Consider the following 19,727-nt stretch of genomic DNA (forward strand, 5'->3'; position numbering starts at 1 on the left):
GGAGGTGGTAGCCGCTGGTCGGAACAAAATTATGTGGTTCTTAGTCAGTCCGACATCGAAGAAGCGACGCCGTGGGATTTAAAATGTTTGTTTTCAAAAGCGTCCTGACATTCCATTACAGTCGTTTTATAATTGTAAGAAACGCCTAAAAGTATGCTCTAATTTTGTATTTTCAAAATGCTTGACTGGCTGTGAGACAACTATTCAATTGAAAAAAATAGTAAATTTGATTGTATAATCTTGTTTATTTATTACAAAAGAAGTTGTTTAGTAAATATTTGGAAAAAGTGGATTGATCGAGAATAAAATTATTTCCTCACAAGTCTATTTTTAATTTACTAATTACTAAAATTACAAACTACAACTACTCTTATTCTGATGGTGTGAAACATAATCATCTTGTACCAGTATTTTGTTGTAACATTTTCCAATTTTATTCCAATCATACTCTAGCCGGAACAACCTCTACAACCACAATGTACACACTCTACAACACGTCCTTCCTCCAGCTTTGATTTAGGTACACGACAGATGCAATTTGTACCGAAATTTGTATCACGTGTCTGTATACAACGAAGGCAGCATAGATTTTCATAACCTGATTTTTTCCATTTGGCTATTAAATTTGCGTCAGCTATTTTCTCTTTCAGACAATAGTCGTACAATTCACGGCTGATGGCCTTACGACGATAGAACAGGTCGTAAATATAGCGGGATTTTTGATGATGAATTTTAAAGATGGGCCACAAGGATTCTGTGATACGTTTACCCTCATGTGGTTCGGTTTCAGCTGAAAAGGTAAAAGGTTAATAGAATATTAGATGCTATGAAATATTTTAGAAGATACGGAGGACGAAAAATTGCAATTCATGCATGCCGACTTTAAGATTTTTAAGAACTAAAAGCAGCAATAAACGGGGTTTAGAAAAAGTCTTCCATAAGAAGACCGAATGGTCTTCTATTCTATTCGGTTTTCTTATAGAAGAGAATGGGGTCTTCTTATAATAGACTATAGTATCTTCTTATAGACCATAGGATTTTCTTATAAAATACCATGGGATCTTCTCCAAAACTAAAGGTGCAGTACGTCGTGTGGTCCTATACATGTTGGGCAGATGTTTTACACGGTGTCATCAATCTTTCTACCCCAAAGGGTTATTTAAAATGAGTGCCAAAGGGCAGTGCTAATGGAGTGACTCTTTTCGGGGTCACTCTCTTGGGAAAATTAGTGAGCGGAAATGCACAATTTGATGCACTTCCAAATCAGTTGTACATATTATTGAACTGCTTCTTTGGAGGCAACCTTTTTGCTGCGACAATGTACAGAGGTTGGAACAAGAAAATTGGACTTGCTCACAAAAAACGGATCGTACCCAAACGGCTCAAACGTCACGCCGCATATCTTTCGACTAAGATGGTATTATCCGCACCGTTTCACCACTATATTAGTTCTGTAGCCACAGGGTTAATTATTAAAAATAAAATGGAGCTCTTTCACCTACGCACTCTCAATAAAACCACAAAAATTTATCAACAAATTTTTGACCGTGTGCCTACCAAAAAGTTTCAAAACGACTCAAGTGCTACGGAGACATGGACTTTCGCCTTCTGTAATACTACCACGACTGCTACAGCCACGACAGAACAAATGTATGGAATATTTTAAACACGTCTCCGTATTTGGTGGTTTATCAACACGAAGTTGGTTACCTGCCTAAATAATGATAATTTCACAACTGCCCAACAAACATTGACCTCACTTCGTCCTCAAACACAATTGCCCTACTTGCCTAAAAACTCATAAGTAAATCACATATTGTTGACCATATACACTAAATAATGGATCTTACCTTCTCGCATTTTCTGTTCCAATTCTTCCAGGGTTGGTTCTATCAATTCCCAGCCATCTGGAGGTGGTTTACGTGATCTTCGGACTTTTGGCATATCAGCAAAATATTACAATGGTAAATACTCTTCCAAAAACGTTTAAGAAATAACAATTTCTAGTTGCCTCACTTGCGCCGCGTTTGTTTTTCTTTGACATTTAGTGATGTGTGTTTGTGAAATAGCGATAACACAAAATATCGCAAGGAGTGATACCTATGTGTTGTTATCGATAAACTTCACATATCGTTATAAAGGAGGTTCGCACTTAATAAATATTGAGTAAAAGCGTGCGGTCTGAGAAAAGAAAACATTTAAAAGTAAAAAATTTAAAAGCTTAAAAAAACACCCTATACAATAGCTTATTTGTACTTATAAAAATGAACGCACTGGATCTATTAAACCCTGTGGGATAATCTTTGCTATTTGCATATACTATAAAGAAAATTGAGCTTTTGCGAGAGAACGGAGAGAGAGTCTTTAACTCTTTCCTCCCCGCTCCCACCCAAAAACTCAATTATCTTTATCGTAAATTTTGCGCTTGACTACTGACTAACAAATATTCTGCGATCTTTTCCCTGGTGGTTATTTATGGTCTGTTCCAGAACCTGCAAGAAGCTACTATTTTTTACTACGATAACATTTTTTCCTTTATGTTATCGGAAAAAATAGTACAAATTAGTAGATTCTTGCTGTACTGGAACAGACCATTAGTTAATCAGGCATATCGGATGTGCATGACTAGAAAACTTTGATAACATCTATTTATACAGACATTATTGCAAATGTGCCGATATGAAGTATTCTGAAGCCTTTTTCTATCAAGTCCACCTAGTGTCTTGTCTAGACTAAATGCCTGTTCCAGAACCTGCAAGAAGCTACTAGTTTTAACTACGATAATAGCACGGTTACACTAGAGATTTTTTCCAGATTATCGAAAAAATAGTAAAAATTAGTAGATTCTTGCAGTTCTGGAACAGATCATAATAGTACGGTTACACTAGAGTTCTTTGCCGGGTTAATCCACTTCGAGAGGATTTATTTGAAGTTTGCGCTATGGAATTGATATTTGAAATCCAAACGTACTGGGTTAATCCGGTTAAGTGCAACTGGGGTATAAGTTGTGTTCCTTTCTACTTTTTTAACATCCAAAGGGTACCTTAACCCCAAAAAGTGGTAAAACTGGAAGTAATTTTTAAGAGAATGAGAGAGCAAAAATGCCTTTCTCTTCTACCACAGGCTACCAGACAAATTTCTAGAGGTAACAAGTAAAAAAGTATCAGTCGGCTTTGCCGACAGAGATATACCCTCAACCTGTGCAAATTGAAACACTTTTTAACAAAAATATTATGTATTTAGGGGGTTTCAAAATTTTGGTCGTATGAACCGACAAAAATGTTGATTAAGATTAAAGTTCAAAAATTTTGCGGAAAATTTACTTAAAGGAATGGACCATGGGGGTGCCATAGGAGGTTTTTACACCCTTCGCGCTGTTTTCCCAAGAAGTATGGACTTGCCCCTGAAACAACTTTTACCATCGTAATTAAGGCAGCGAATGTAAGTTGCTTCAACAAAAATCAAAGTGAGTCAATAGCAGGTCTTAAAGTGAACTTATCCAAAATGTTGTGTGGGAGGTACGGGATGGAGTGGACAAATATATCCGTTCGAGAATTATCTTGCGCTTCGACCCATAAACATGGTGTCATAGGGTTTGTTTTTCAACTTTCAAGCTATTTTTTTAGGAAGTATGAACTTGCCCCTGAGTAAACTTGTACCTTCGTATAGGGTACAGTGAATACAAGATGTTACAACAAGCAAGATGTTACATCTAAGTCTGGTAGAAATTTCATAATGTGCAAAGTATGCACCAAATCGGTTACTCCCTTCAAGAGTTATCGTACGCACAAATTTTCCGAACATTTTCGAACTTTTGTGGGGGAGGTACCGGAAGGAGTGGACCGATATAATCCATCTTTGAACTTGAACTAAGTTTGAACAAAATATTACGAAAGCCAAATTTTGGACCGAATCGGCAGATCCGTTCGAGAGTTATCTTGCGCTCCAACCACTACACACGGTATCATATGGTTTTTTGTAACTTTCAGGCTATTTTCTCAGGAAGTATGGACTTGCCCCTAATGAAACTTACAGCGTCGTATAGAGGACAGCGAATACAACTTGCGTAAATAAAAATCAAAGCGATTCGAGACCAGGTCCTAAACTGAACTTTTCCGAAATTTTGTGTGGGAGGTACCCGAAGGAGTGGACCGATTGAGTCCATATTGGAACCTCATCTAAGTTTGGTAGAAATTACACGATGTGTAAAGTATGGACCAAATCGGTTATTCCCTACAAGAGTTATCGTGCGCACAAGTTTTGCGACAATTTTTGAACATTTGTGGGGGAGGTACCTGAAGGAGTGGACCTATATGGCCCATCTTCGAACTTAAATCGAATCTGAACAAAATATTTCGATACCCAAAATTTGAACCGAATCGATTGATCCGTTCGAGAGTTATCGTGCGCACCAGCCAGACAGACAGACGGACAGACAGACGGACGGACATTGCTAGATCTACTCAAAATTGTCTGAAACGGATATTGTACAAACATACTTGGGGTCTAAAACCATTATTTCGATGAGGCACATTTTTGGTCGTATCAAAGTGTAAATACCCTCTTTAGCCTAAAGGCTGAGGGTATAAAAAATAGTAGGACTGATTTTTCGACATTTGTTTGACGATTATTTGACAATGAAGAAAAAAATTAACAAAAACAGAAGAAAAAGGCGAACGCTGACAAAAAATTTAAAACTGTGGAATAAAAGAAGAAAATTGAATTTTTATGTTTCATTTTGACTACTTGGGGCTCAATTCTGTTTCTATGAAAATATGAAATGAACATTTTTGTAAAGGAAAAAACTGTCAAATGAAAAAATTATATAGGAAATATTTTTCATTTCAAATTTTTATAGAACAAGAATCCAGCCGTTTACTAGTAAAACTGTTCATGAGAGAGCAATTTTGAGAATTTTCTCGTTTATCACTTTTACCATTAAAAAAAGTAAAGGGACAAAGCAATAATTTCTCAATACAATACATACACATGTACAATTAAAGGGTTTTTCCTTCATGAATTGTAAGGCCTCCATTTCGGAAGTTTGCTAAAATGGCAGTGGCTTAGGACACTACGACACCGGCAACATTGTTTGTTGGAGAGGACCTAGGGTCAAACCTTAGCCGTGCTCTGTTCTGAATTTATGATTATTGTTGTATTATTAGGACGAGTGTCATAACCTATGAAAATTTTTAATTAATTGAGCTAGTATTTCGTATTGAAAAAGTAAATTCTAGCCAAGGCACATATATAGAAGGTAGAACTGACAATCAGCTGTTTTTACTTTTTTGTAAAATTGGGTCTAAATATGTTATAGGGTCTACTCATGAAATTTGAAACTTCGAAATTTTCTACCATAAAATCATGGTAGAACAAATACAAGGTAAAGTTAATACTACAACAAATACAACTCGAACAACAACCACATAGGAATTTGTTTTTGTTTGTAAACCTTAGTGTCAACGTAAATGTAAACAAAACAAGGAAATGTCTATAAATTATTGGAATTTAAAAAACTAATAATTTTTCACATTTGATTGAATATTTTGGAAAACATGAATGAAAACTCGTTAGATTTTCAATTTGAATGTTTCCATATCATTCCACTAAATGCATAATTTCTCGCAGAAAGTAGAATACTTGCAAAAATGTTTCGGGTCGCTGGTTATTCATTGAAAAAAGAGAAGATGTTTCAATCATTTGCTTTTGAAAACAGAAAAGCACATGTATATTAGGGCTTTATTCTTTTCAAGTTTAAGAAAATACCACACATATTAACAAATATTGTACCGCCTCTATAAGCGGTGTTTTAGTGTGCGGCATGTCGTTCGGACCTGGAGGAGGTTACATGTCAATGATATGAAGCCGTCTTTATGGGAAATAGTTTTTTTTCTGATGAATAAATTTGTTCTTCAAAAATATATATCCCTAATATACATCGAACATAGAAATAAATACATAAAATGTCGAATGGAATTTGACACTAACACTACAACCCAGTTCAGTCAGCTGGGTATTGCTGCTACCTTTTCTTGTTCTACCATGCCATAAAATACTTCTTTGCATCCTAAACGTGTAATAAAAATGATCTATGCCAGTTCTGATTGCTTTATATTTAAATTTTGATTCAAATTTGTTCTATTTTAGAGGATCTTCAAAATGTATTTATGTTTTTCCTGAGAAAATTTTTGGAACGACCCTATTATTCATTATTTTAATTGACAATTCATTTTCAACAACAACAATGTTGTTTTTGTAAATTTGTTAGTTGTTGTAATTCATGCATATACCTTACATAAATCTGCCTTGGTTGAAATCATTTTTGAGTTCAGAAAAATCTAAATATTTGTATACTAGCAAAGTGCCCGCTACTTCGTCGCCGTCAACATGTCCGACCGAATAGTCATGGTGGCTCGTGATCTATCGAAGGCCTTCGATACCGTCAAACCGTCTGCCAAGCTGATCGAGGATAGAGAGAAGACTATCCTCCAGCATGTGTGTTAACGACAGTCGTTCTTGGAATTCAGAAAAAAACCCGTAGTGTGAAACAAAGGAGGGGTGATATCTCCTGAACTGCTTAACCTCTACCTTTCTGAAATTCCACACCCTACAAACGGCATAGATATCGTAAGGTATGTGGATGATTGCACGATCTTGGCCTACGGTCCTACCGTCAAAGACATATGTGATAGGTTCCATTTCTACATAGCTGACAATGTGCACTTCTTCCATCCGAGGAATATGAACATATTCGCCACACTGTTCACTCCCACTGAAAATATTGATCGATGGTGTCCTCATTCCGACCGCTAACTACACAAAAATATTGGTTGTAAGGTTCGATAGCATGTTTAAGTAGTCCGCGCAACCCAAGCTATTTGCGATAAGATAAGTAGTAGGAACAAGATTCTCTAGTCGCTGGCCAACCGCACTTGGGGTGCTGACAAAGAAGCCGTGTTGACCTCTTCCAAAGCAATAGAACGTTCGGCGGTAAGCTATGCGGATGCAATTGTCAGCGACCCTATAGCTCTTTTCCAGAACTAAAAAGTTTTTACAATTTTTACCAATTTTACACATTTTGCGTTCCCGTACACAAAATTTATGTGAAAATCGTTTACGACTTTTACCACTTTATAAAGTACGAGAACAGGCCATATTATTCAATATTTTCTTTGACATTTAATTTTCAATAACAATAATGTTGTTTTTGTAAATTTGTAAGTTGTCATATGTACATACATACACATGTATGTACCTTCCCAGCAAAAAAAATTTTCATAGGAAAAGATGCAAACTTTTTGCTGGGTTATTGTACAAAACAAACCAAGCACGACTTTGAATTAGGTTGCATTCTTTGTACATCAGCTGTTCACAAAACGGCTATATAGACCTCAAGACCCATGTCAATTACAATACATCGCCTTCAATTTGCAAATGTAGTGACGCCGTTGCTTTTCACTCTATCGCCTCAGTGTTGCGGTATCATCGAAGAAAACTTGTTTCAAGTCGCCAAGAAAATTGTGTTCTCCATTAATGCCTTGTTCAGACTGACGGTAATTCGTTCTCTATTCGTTGTTCGACCCCAAATTACGATATAATTACTTCATTTCCCATACAAAATTTTGAGAACGAACAACGATTTGTGTACTTTGTTCAATTTAAATTACTCTCAGAACGACGATAAAATATGTCCCATCTCTAACAAATGAGAGAATTTATCGAAATAAATTAATTATGACAGGAAAAATATAAAATTTAAAATTTATTAAAAACCCAAAAATTTTTAGTAAAACTGCAAAACCTGAATGAAAAGTAAACGTTTTAAGGACAAATAAACATTCAAATCATAGCAAATTTTCTATTTTCGTTTATTGCAGTTGCATTTCTTGTCCTTCGTTTCAAATTCGCGTACAAATTTAAAAACAAAAATCAAATGCCTGCCAGAAAGTCTGTATACCAAAAAGTTATTTTGGCAGGTCACTTTCTTCTTAATTTTGAAAATAGAAAAATATTTTTATTTGCTGAAAACACCAAAATTGTGAGAAAAAAATAGAAAAGATGAATGAAAATAATGTAATTAAATATTAAATAGATATCTGAAAGAAGGACAAATAGTTTTTCAGTTCATATCAATTAATTTTACTCGTCTTTTGGACGAAACTTTCTTTAAAATCAGAAAATAAAAACTATGAAAATATGAATCATGTTGCTATGAATTGTGTACCATGTCGTATGAACGGGTTAATTCGTGTACGTAATTATGAGAACGAACTACGTGATTCAAATTCTAGTATGAACATGGCATTAAATGTAAATAATTCTCCTTTAAAAATCATTCAAGATAAATATTTGTGATAAAAATATAAAAAACAAATGTGTATATGTGTGGAATGGCAATAAAATAAATGAAATAATACCATAAAAAATAAGAAAAAGGCAAAACAATAGAAATTACTTTGTTACGCATAAAAAACGACGACAACAACAATAATACAAACACAAAAGTAAAATCTGCCCAAAAATCGTCACCTAATGATCTCTGAAAAAGAAGGTGCAATAAAACAACAAACAATCAAGAGAAATTGTGAAACTATTGGTTAATCATTGTTTTATTTATTTCATACAAAATTAACCTTAAAAATTAGCAACATTTTGTGAATTTAAGGTAATTTGCAAATTTCCTTATAAAGAAGACGATAGCAGCAGAAACGACGGATGTATATTGTCTACATTGCCGCCCTCCCCTTTTCGCCAATAAACAAGTCCATCCTCTGGCGTCCACCCGCACAATCATGAACATGTAAAAAAGTAATACAAAGAGGAAAAAGGGAAATAAAAAGAAGTATTATGGGTGCATATTGAATATTTGGTGGTTATATTTAATCATCACGATATTTTGGTGACTTATTAAATAAATATATTGTCTAACAATAACAACAATAAAACAAATATGTTTGGAATGTAACAAAAACAAGAAACAATGAACCAAACAACTGCTATAGCAAGTACCACACAGCCCCGACCAGTTAATTTGTGGATTGTTCCCCATCATTCATGGTTTTCTTCTTCCCGTTGTCCCCGTTGTCTGTCTGCAAGTCTGGTCGTCATCAAACTTAGTCTGTTTGATGTTTGTTGATGGTTGAAAAGAGGGACGTGTAAAATGGCCAAGCATGGGGGGCGACACCACATCAATGGTGTTTATATGGCACTTACAGACTGCAAATTACGGGAAATGCATCCACAATACATCTCATTTGTCTGTCCACCACAAATCTGCTTTATTTTAATTTACTTTTGTACAAAGTGACGGGCAGTGATTTTTTTGTTTGCTTTTTGTATTTTGTACCCTCCTCTATTATGAGAGCGATTTATTTTTTTCTTTTTGGCGAAATGCCTTTCCTATTTGTGTTTCCATTACCCACAGTCACATTGTTTAGTTTTGCTAACGTTTTTTTAAGTTAATTTGATTTGTTTATTTTGTATGATTGTGATTTTTTCGCGCTATCAAAATGATGTCAATTTATTGTTGAAACTGTTTATTTTTGTGCGGAACAAAATTCGCTGCTATTTTTGTTAAATATGAAGAAGAAATAGGGGGTGTTTTTGGTTTGATGTTTGCAAATGATTCAAATGAAGATTTTAAAAATAATTACAGTGCTCAATTCAATATTACAACAATAGACAATAGAGAATGAATGTGTTGCTAACTAGGTTTATATTGAAATTAAAATACCTACTATAATAGCGCTTCGAACAAGTAAAGGGAACTGCTTCTCATCACAGGTATTCGTTTCGGTCCTGATTTCAACGGTGTATAACTTTTGGGCCTATCTTTCCTTTAGGGTGCACCTGGAGGAGAAATTTGGCATTTTAACGCTTTCGGTCCTGATTCCAACGGTGTATAACTTTTATCCCGGAAATGTTTACTTCACGAGATAAAGGCCTCGAAAGTTCCGCAAAAACCCCAATTAGGCCAACTAGGACTTAAGTTAAATGCATTTACTAGACTCAAATCTTGTCAAAATTTTGTTATTACAGATAAGTATTGCCCCCCGAGCACACCAGTATATATGTATGGAGAAAGTTAAATCCACCGCCGAAGGCCGGCTTCATAGAAATAATTTACAATTTAAAAGAAATGTTGACCCCATTCCCGAGATTTGCACCTGCCTATATGAGAAAGTATTAAATCCCCGGTCGCAGCTTAGAGAAAAATTTAGAATTTAAAAGAAATTTTGATCCCACTCCAGAGATTTGCAACTGTCAATAGGAGAAAGTCGTAAATCCCCGGCCGAAGGTCGGCACCTTAGAGAAAAATTTACAATTTAAAAGAAATTTTGATCCCATTCCAGAGATTTGCATCTGTCCATAGGAGAAAATCTTAAATCCCCAGCCTAAGAAATATGTCTTGAAAGTTCTACAAAAACCCTATCTTGGCCTTAAGGGATCAACATTTCTTTTAAATTGAATTTTTTCTAAGAATCCTGTTTTCGGTCGTGGATTTACGTCTTCCCCCATACATATAGTACCTATACTCGTGTGTTCGGAGGGTCAAAACATGCCTGTAACAAAAAAAAAAAAAAAAAAAAAAAAAAAAAAAAATTGGAATCAGGACCGAAAGGGCTACCTGTGGTGAAAATACCAAAATTTCTCATCCAGGTGCACCCTAAGGGAAAGATAAGCCCAAGTAAAGTGAGAGAACTAATGTTGTTCAGGGACACCTCCCTGATCATTTTGAAATTTGTACCATATATAATGCTTCTTGTAACGCTGATCATCGATAATTTTGCTGGTTGCACTCTATACTTCTCGAAATATGAGTCTTTACATTTTCGAAAATGTTATGGTTTTTTTATTTATTTATTTACTTTGTAATTGAAGTCAATTTATAATTTTGCGGCCAATTTAAATAATTACAAGGAAACCACCTAAATTTCTTAGTTACTCTAAAAATCCATTATGTCATGCAGGGGCAATCCTCAAATAGGTTTAATATTTTTTCCATAGATAGTCCTTGTTATGTTGAACACAACGAGGAATCAGATTTTACCGAGTCTTTGGATTTTTTTTTTAACATTTTTATAAACATGTCTTCAAGTCTACCCCGGATAAAATGTTGGATCAGAATACTTATACGAACCTATTGTAAAAAAAAATACCGACTGCATGTGTAAAACCCTCTTAAATCCTCCTTTGCATCCACTAAAGTGGTCTGCCTTTTCTTTGTCTCAAATAACTTTCTTAAATGCGTTTGACACAGTCGAACGAACATACAATGCTGATTTGCGATACCACGAATTCCAATCTCACAAATTAAATTGTCTGTACGGGCGTCAAGTCAAGCCTTGATGAAGTTGGCCTTTATTATAGATCCAATCCAAATTCAAATCCTTTGGATGAATGTTACAACAAAATATGGCCAATCCCATGGTAGTAGAACAATAGCGAATAGTATTGGAACTATAGTGGTAGTGGAACTATAGCGAATAGACCATATTGGTTCATCCTGCGAGGTCTTCTTTCTTTTAAAGAATACCTTAAAACGTCTTATGTCTACTAGAAAACAACTTAAAAGATCTTCTGCCTACTAGAAAACAACTTAAAAGATCTTATGTCTACTAGGGAAGGATTTAAAAGGCCTCTGTCTTCCATATAAGACTCTAAAAGGTATTCTGTTTATTAGAGAATACGTTAAATGGTCGTCTTTCTACTACGGAAGACCTTAAAGGGTATTTTTTCCTACTATAGAAAACATTAAAATGTTTTCTGGCTACTAGAGAAGATCTTAAAAGGTCTTCTGCCTACTATAGAAGACCTTAAAAAGTCTTCTGTCTATTAGGGAAGACCTTAAAAAGCTTTCTGTCCACTAGAGAATACATTAAAAGGTCTTCTGTTTACTAGAAAAGGAGTTAAAAGTCTACTAGGGAAGACCTTAAAATGTCTTCTGTCTACTAGAATATACCTTAAGAATTCTTCTGTCTACTATAAAAGATGTTAAAATGTCTTTTGTCTACTAGGGAAGACCTTAAAAGGTATTATGTCTACTAAGAAGACCTTAAAATGTCTTCTTTCTACTAGAGAAGTCCTTAAAAGGACTTTTGTCTACATAGAAGACCTTAAAAGGTCTTCTGCCTACTAGAAGAGTCCTTAAAAGGTCCTTTGTCTACTAGAAAAGTCCTTAAAAGGTCTATTGTCTACTAGGGAAGGCATTAAAAAGTCTTCTGCCTACTATAGAAGACCTTAAAAGATCTTCTGTCTACTATAGAAGGCCTTAAAAGATCTTCCGTCTACCACAAAAGATTTTTAATATGTCTTCTTTCTACTATGGAAAATCTTAAACAGTATTATGTCTACTATAGAAGACCTTTAGGACATTTTAAGATCTTCTATAGAATATAGATGACTTTTGAAGGTCTTCTTCAGTAGGCAGAACACCTTTAAAGGTCTTCTATAGTATACATAAGACCTTAAAAGGTCTTCGGTCTACTAGGGAAGACATAAGAAGGTCTTCTGTGTACTAGAGAATACCTTAAAAGGTCTTCCGTCTATTAGAGAATACCTTAAATGGGCTTCTGACTACCAGAGAATACCATAAAAGGTCTTATGTATACTATAGAAGACCTTTAAAGGTGTTCTGCCTACTGGAGAAGACCTTCAAAAGTCCTCTATATTCTATAGAAGATCTTAAAATGTCCTATGTCTACTAGTTAATACCTTAAAAGATCTTCTGTATCTTCTGTCTACTAAAGAAGTCCTTTAAAGTTCTTCTGTCTAGTACAGAAGACCTTAAAAAGTCTTCTGTCTACTAGGGAAGAATTTAAGAAGTTTTCTGTCTACTATTGAAGGCCAGAAAAGATCTTCTGTCTACTATAGAAGACCTTAGGAGACCCCGCAGTCCCCCAGAATTAGTCGAGCACACGAGAATAATAGGGTGAAGTATTATTGTTACAAATGCCATCCGGAACGCTATATCGTCCAAGGCATTGGGCCCTGACGGAATTTCTGTGGTTATACAGAAACAGCTGACTGTTCCAGCAGTTGAGTATATCGCTAAAATTCTCAAAGTCGACAAAATGAGCACGATAGTCGCGCTACTGAGGTCAAGCAGGATGTCAGACCTTCCCAGCATCAGAAACTATTCAGGTTGCCGATTGTCATCTCCGCCACATATTAGTCGATAACTTAATCAGAACCATCTTTCAAATACATTGTTGTAACAGTTCTTGGAATGTGGCTTCTTCGATGGGTTGTAGCCACAAAGCTACTGGAGTTAGTTGAGTTGATTGAAAGGTGCAGTGTGTTGTGCAGGCCTGTGACGCATGTTCGGCAGATGTTTTGCACGGTGTCATTGAGTCTTGCCATATAGGAATTTAGACGGCTGCAACATCCCGAGCGTAGTTGAGCCAAAACTACTCTACTCTGATATTGCTCAGCTGCGATAGATAGGGGATGTTCTTTGAAGACCGCATTTACACGATGGCATCTGCGACTGCATCTGTGTGAATGCTATCGCGTGGAAAAGGATGAAATCAGAGAAGGTACCTTGCGCCAAGATCGTGCAAAACGTTGTACTGTTCGACGAGCTAGAGTCTAGTTTGAAACGTTAGATAATCAAACCAACAGTCAGTAATATACGCTAGTCGTACGTGGAATTCATCAGCTAAAAGTTGAGGGGCGGCAAGCTTTGTCGGCAGGAATCGAGGTGTAGATAAAAAACAAACCTTATTGAATTCTTACAGTGTGATAGATCAGTTTGTGGTACTCTATGCCACTCCAGTGTGTCCTTTATTAAAAATGCAACGTAATGAAAGAGTATTTACACTTTCAGAACACCACCCTAAATGGTGCCTTCTCATCATTCCATTTAGTCCTTGCTGTACAATTTTATCAGGGCCAAGTCAAAACTTCCTGAAATAATGACTCTAAAGTTAAAAAAAAACCCTGTCGGACCCTACAAAAATTAATGATGGGCATTCGGTATCCGACTTAGCCGAAACTTTTTACATGTCTTCCAAACATTCATCAAGTTTTCAGAAGCTCTATCAAGTTCTCTGCAGCGCACGATAACTCTCGAAGGGATTAACCGATTCGGTCCAAAATCTGGCTTTTGTAATATATTGTCCAAATTTAGTTTAAAATTAAATTTCGGATAAGTTCAGTTTAGGAACTACAACTTCTACTCTCTGTCCCCCTTACGACGGTAAAAGTTTCATCAGGGGCAAGTCCATACTTCCTGAGAAAATCGGTACACTCCTTCTGGTACCTCCCCCACAAAAGTTCAAAAATGTTCGGAAAAATTATGCGCACGATAACCCTTGAAGGGAGTGACCGATTTGGTCCATACCTTAGACATATTAAGATATATACCAGATATAGATCAGGTTCGAATATGAACTATATTTCGGATGAGTTCACTTTAAGACCTGCTCTCGAATCACTTTGATTTTTGTTGAAGCCACTTGCATTCACTGCCTCAATTACTACGGTAAAAGTTTTTTGAGGAGCAAGTCCATACTTCTTGAGAAAATAGACCGAAAGGTGCAAAAAACCCTTATGACACCGTGTGTAGTGGCTGGAGAGCACAATAACTCTCGAACTGATTTGGTCCAAAATTTGGCCTTCGTCATATTTTGTCCAAACTTATTTTCAGTTCGAAGATGTGCACTACCGATATGATGCATAATATCTCTTGAACGGGGCAACCAATTTGGTCCAAACTTTGTACTTCTAAAATGACCCATATCGGTCCTCTCCTTAGGATACCTTCCCCAAAAAAGTTCAACATTTGTGTCTAAGTGTAGTTTAGGCGTTGTTCGAAGATCCTTTGGAAACGTCTACCGATGATGTTCGTTGTGGTCCTATTTGCAGGGATATTTTGCTTCCAAAATGTATACGATGACTAGTGGACGCCATATCTATCGAAAAGATAATAAGATCCACTTCAATAAGGGACTATGTCGGTCCATTCCTTTAAGTACCTCCTCCGCAATACTTTTAAACTTTAGTCCTAATCCACATATTTGCGGGCAAATTCAAATGACCAAAAATGGCCACAAAATTCTGAAAATACCGTAGATTAAAGTTTCAATTCACATAGGTTGAGGGTATATCTCTGTTGGTAAAGCCGACTAGTACTTTTTGACTTGTTTTAAATATATTGAAATTACATGGATAAAAATGTGTGTTTATACCCTCCACCATATGGAGGGTATAATTAAATTTGTCATTCCGTTTGTAACACATCGAAATATTCGTCGGAGACCCTATGAAGTATATATATTATTGATCAGCATAAAATTCCATGTCGATTTGACCATGTCCGTCTGTCCGTGCGTCAGTCCGTCCGTCTGACTGTCTGTTGAAATCAAGATACAGCTCGCAATTTTAAAGATAGAGAGTCAAAATTTGGTACAGAAGTTTTTATTACTTGCAGTATGGTTGGTATTGAAAATGGGATATATCGGTTCACGTTTTGATATAGCCCCCATAGAACGGTACCTCCCGATTTTCGGTATTTTGAAGGTTTTAGCTTCATTATTCTACCAAAAGGGCTAAAATTTGGTGCGTAGTCTTCCTTAGGGGTATACAACTTTCCCCCAGAATTTTTGTCGGTATCGGTCCACACCTTCATACAGCACCCATAGAACGGTGCCTCCCGATCTTCGCTATTTTAAAGGTTTTAGCTTCATTATCTTACCAAAATGGCTGAAATTTGGTACGTAGTCTTCTTTAGGGGTATAAAAATTGCCCCAGAATTTTGTCGGTATCGGTCCACACCTTCATATAGCCCCCATAGAACGGTACCTCCCAATTTTCGGTATTTTGAAGGTTTTAGCTTCAATATCACACCGAAATGATTGAAATTTGGTACTTAGTCTACGTTGGTGGTATAAAACTTTCCCCCAGAACTTTGTCGGTATCGGTCCATGCCTTCATATAGCCCCCATAGAACGGTACCTCCCGATTTTCGGTATTTTGAAGGTTTTAGCTTCATTATCCTACCAAAATGGCTGAAATTTGGTACGTAGTCTTCTTTAGGGGTACAAAACTTTCTCCCAGAATTTTGTCGGTGTCGGTCCACACTTTCATATAGCCCCCATAGAACGGTACCTCCCGATTTTCGGTATTTTGAAGGTTTTCGCTTCATTATCCTACCAAAATGGCTGAAATTTGGTACTTAGTCTACGTTGGTGGTATAAAACTTTCCCCCAGAACTTTGTCGGTATCGGTCTATGCCTTCATATAGCCTCCATAGAACGGTACCTCCCGTTTTTTCGTATTTTGAACGTTGTGGCCTCAATATTCCACCGAAATGGGTGAAATTTGGCATCTAGACTTCGTTGGGGGTACTCAAACTTCCTCTTTAAATTTGTCGGTATAGGTTCACGCCTTCATATAGCCCCCATGGAAAGGTACCTCCCGATTTTTCGTATTTTGAAGGTTGTGTCTGCAATATTGCACCAAAATGGCTGAAATTTGGTATTTAGTCTTCAATGTGATATAAAACTGTTCGCCACGCTTTCATATTGCCCCATTTCCGACTAAAATTCGTCGGTATAGGTCCACGTTTCGATATAGCCCCCATAGAACGGTAACTCCCGATTTTCGTAATACTGAAGATTGCGACGTCAGTATCCAACCGAAATGGCTGAAAATCGAGATGGGATAATTGTAATATCCATCTCATCATCCTCCCAATTCTCCCAGTCCAATGGGGGGGGGGCTCTCCTGACTTAGTCGGAGACTCTCGTTGTCCCTCAGGAGCTCGAGCAATTCCCTCTGCTTATTTATGGCGTCGCTAACACTGTCCAGTGTCGTTCTCTTGACGTCCCCTCCCAGGGATTGGGTATTCGCACGAGGTGCAACATTGTCCGGGTGCATAGCAATGGTCGATGATGAGGGTGAATCGGAATTGGGGTTATTTGTTTGTTTAATTGAGTATCCATAAGAATATGAGTTTATGGGGGAGCTGAGGACAGCCATGGCATAGCCCTCCACTACCATGACTAGGGCGCTAACTACTGTTACCCTAACTGCAAACCTTGGAACACCGATAGGCACGAGGTCGCATTACACCCCGGTGTTAGGGGATCTCACCATTACTTTGGTATGAGATCGCTACCAAATATGTGTCACTCAGTCCAGAGATGCACTATGAGTTTCGAGCGTGACAGAGTGGATAACCTTTGGTCTATCACAGCCTCCCAGTTCAACACTACAAGAAGTTAAATGAGAGGATTGTGACGTCTAGCCCCCGCATCGGCCCGGCCGAACTTAACGCCGTTTTTACTTGTTTTTCAATACCGTTGTCCATATTAATTACAGTTTGTTACACAAATCGACATTTTTATATCCTCAGCCTTTAGGCTAAAGAGGGTATTTACACTTTGATACGACCAAAAATGTGCCTCATCGAAATAGTGGTTTTAGACCCCAAGTAAGTTTGTACGATATCCGTTTCAGACAATTTTGAGTAGATCTAGCAATGTCCGTCAGTCTGGCTGGTGCGCACGATAACTCTCGAAAGGATCAATCGGTTCGGTTAAAATTTTGGCTTTCGTAATATTTTGCCCAAACTTAGTTGTAAGTTCGAAGATGGGTCAAATAGAAATAGGTCCACTCCATCAGGTACCTCCCTCACAAATGTTCAAAAATTGTCGCAAAATTTGTGCGCACGATAACTCTCGAAGGGAGTAACGGAATTGAACGAAACTTTGCATATGCTAATACTACCTCTAGGCATACATCAGGTTCGAATATGGATTATATCGGTCCACTCCTTCAGGTACCTCCCACACAAAATTTGAAATACGTGCAATTTAGTGACACCTCACGAATCGTTATAAAATTTTTTGTAGCAGGATGTTCGTGCGGCCCCCGTTACGCCATTGTATTTTTTTTCGAGGGCAAGTCCATAGTTCCCGAGATAATGGCGCATAACCTCAAAAAATGCTGCACTATGTCGCGAGTTCAAATAAACGGTGGCCAAATATAAAAGGAGTTGGCGTTGGCAAATGAATTTTGGTATAAATATTTATAGTTCACTGACAATGTCGAGAGCAAAAAATTGCGAAGGTCGGTCCACGTTTTGGGATAGTCCACATGCAACGGTACTTCTTAATGTTTCAGTATTTTGAATATTTTAGCTAAACTTATCAACCAAATTGGTTGAATATGAAAATATCTCTATCCATTCAAAAGTTACAGAATTTTGGCCAGGAAAAAACGATTCTGAACCACTGTGCGTGCGGAGCAATTCTTTTGGGGCAAATCGATACTCCTGTGATATTGGCCCAAAAGCGATAAAAAAGCCTGCAGGCACTAACTAAATTGGGATAACCCTCAAACCTGATTTGATCCAAACGTTGTACATCGTATTATTTCTCACAGACTCGGAGTATGTCCGAATATAATTTTTTTCAATATGTTGTATATGCGGCCCTACTCGTCGTTACGACGGTACAATTTTTTCGGGGCATGTCCATACTTCCTGAGAAATTGTCCCAATAACACAACAAACCCCTATAGATGTGCTGTGTTTAGTTCTTTTCTTTAGGTCCGGGGCTGAGGGCATATCTTTTTTTGGCACATAGTAGTGGTAGTATATTTTTGTATTTTTTTATTTATGCAATCACCTACAATAAGACAGCAGTATCAGATTTCATTTCCGATATTATTTATACATTTTGGAACAATTTACTTGTGAAAATAAAACAAACCGTTTTTACAAATACGTGTTCCAATAGGTTTTTGAACTTTGATAAGAGATTATATGTGCGTTTAATGTGCACATAAGAGAAATTAATGCCAATCAATTAATGAACATTTTATATACATATGTATGTATGTACTTACATACATTTATATAGAGGGGTCGTATATTAAGTTCATAAATGTTGAGATTTAAAATAAGAGTTTATTTGAAACTAATATAAGCTATAATTTGCGTTATAAACACTCGTGACTTTCTAATTTTATACGATGCAATCATTTATGGCTGATTAAAAAAATGCTCAATCACAAAATTATTTAAATATAAAAGAGCTACGCAGTACTCCCGTACAGAAATATTTGCAAAAGTTTTCAAATTTATAAAGAAAAAAAAAAAAAAATAAAAACTAACAGCGAAACTACATAGTCACATAATTTGATGGCTGTATGGGTTCGAGTCCTTGGCTTTCCTTTTTCAATTGCAAAAAATTTCGATCGTCAAGCTTAGCTCTAAACGAGAAAATGTATAAAAAAATGGTAACAATTTCAATAGTAGATTCTTTCATGTTCTGTGACAGACCAGTACATTGTATAGAGTTCTCTTAATGAACCACCTTAATATTCATTGATGTCATACAAAATGTAAAATGACATCGATTAGAACAAACGTTTTATTAAATATGTATGAACGAACGAACAAACATATTTACATTATGGGTGTTTGTCGTCGTGCCTGGGGAGATAATATTTTGTTTGTGAACCAAAGTAATTACTTCCAGCTTAATACTACATAGTTGAGAGTTATTACAAAATTTAAGCGTGTGTGTCTGTCAGTCAAGTTCAATAAAAAGTAAAACGTATATAACTTTGTTTACACGCTATAATTAACACTCAACTACTGGCAGTATAACGTCTGGGGTCCAGTGAAAATTTAATAAAGCGCACAATGTACATACTTCATATACATATGTATGTGTGTACATTGCTAAGAGAATATATAATCTCAAATTTAAACA

General features: G+C 36.5%; 2 protein-coding genes across 10 annotated transcripts in view; one reads left to right on the plus strand and one right to left on the minus strand.

Annotated features, from left to right (window-relative positions):
- Nucleotides 1-225: 225 nt before the first annotated feature.
- Nucleotides 226-2,062, minus strand: l(1)10Bb (BUD31-like protein). Its single transcript, XM_073976764.1, has 2 exons — nt 1,851-2,062; nt 226-790 (listed from the first exon to the last, which is right to left on the minus strand). Exons 1-2 carry the CDS (start codon nt 1,942-1,944, stop codon nt 450-452), a joined length of 435 nt encoding a protein of 144 aa, XP_073832865.1. The 5' UTR covers nt 1,945-2,062; the 3' UTR covers nt 226-449.
- A 5,329-nt stretch (nt 2,063-7,391) lies between these two features.
- Gapvd1 (GTPase activating protein and VPS9 domains 1) overlaps nt 7,392-19,727 on the plus strand; it is a 50,471-nt gene continuing 38,135 nt past the window's right edge. The window contains exons 1-2 of one of the 9 annotated variants that reach the window (XM_073976754.1): nt 7,476-7,553; nt 8,342-8,665. The gene's annotated coding sequence lies outside the window, so the exon portion shown is untranslated. Of the gene's footprint in view, nt 7,554-8,248; nt 8,666-19,727 lie in introns of those variants that run through there. The other 8 variants (XM_073976755.1, XM_073976756.1, XM_073976753.1 and 5 more) reach the window with 8 other exon arrangements.

This window comes from Musca autumnalis, unplaced genomic scaffold (assembly GCF_047663935.1).
Source record: "Musca autumnalis isolate F117 unplaced genomic scaffold, ASM4766393v1 scaffold_3, whole genome shotgun sequence".
Taxonomy (NCBI): domain Eukaryota; kingdom Metazoa; phylum Arthropoda; class Insecta; order Diptera; family Muscidae; genus Musca; species Musca autumnalis.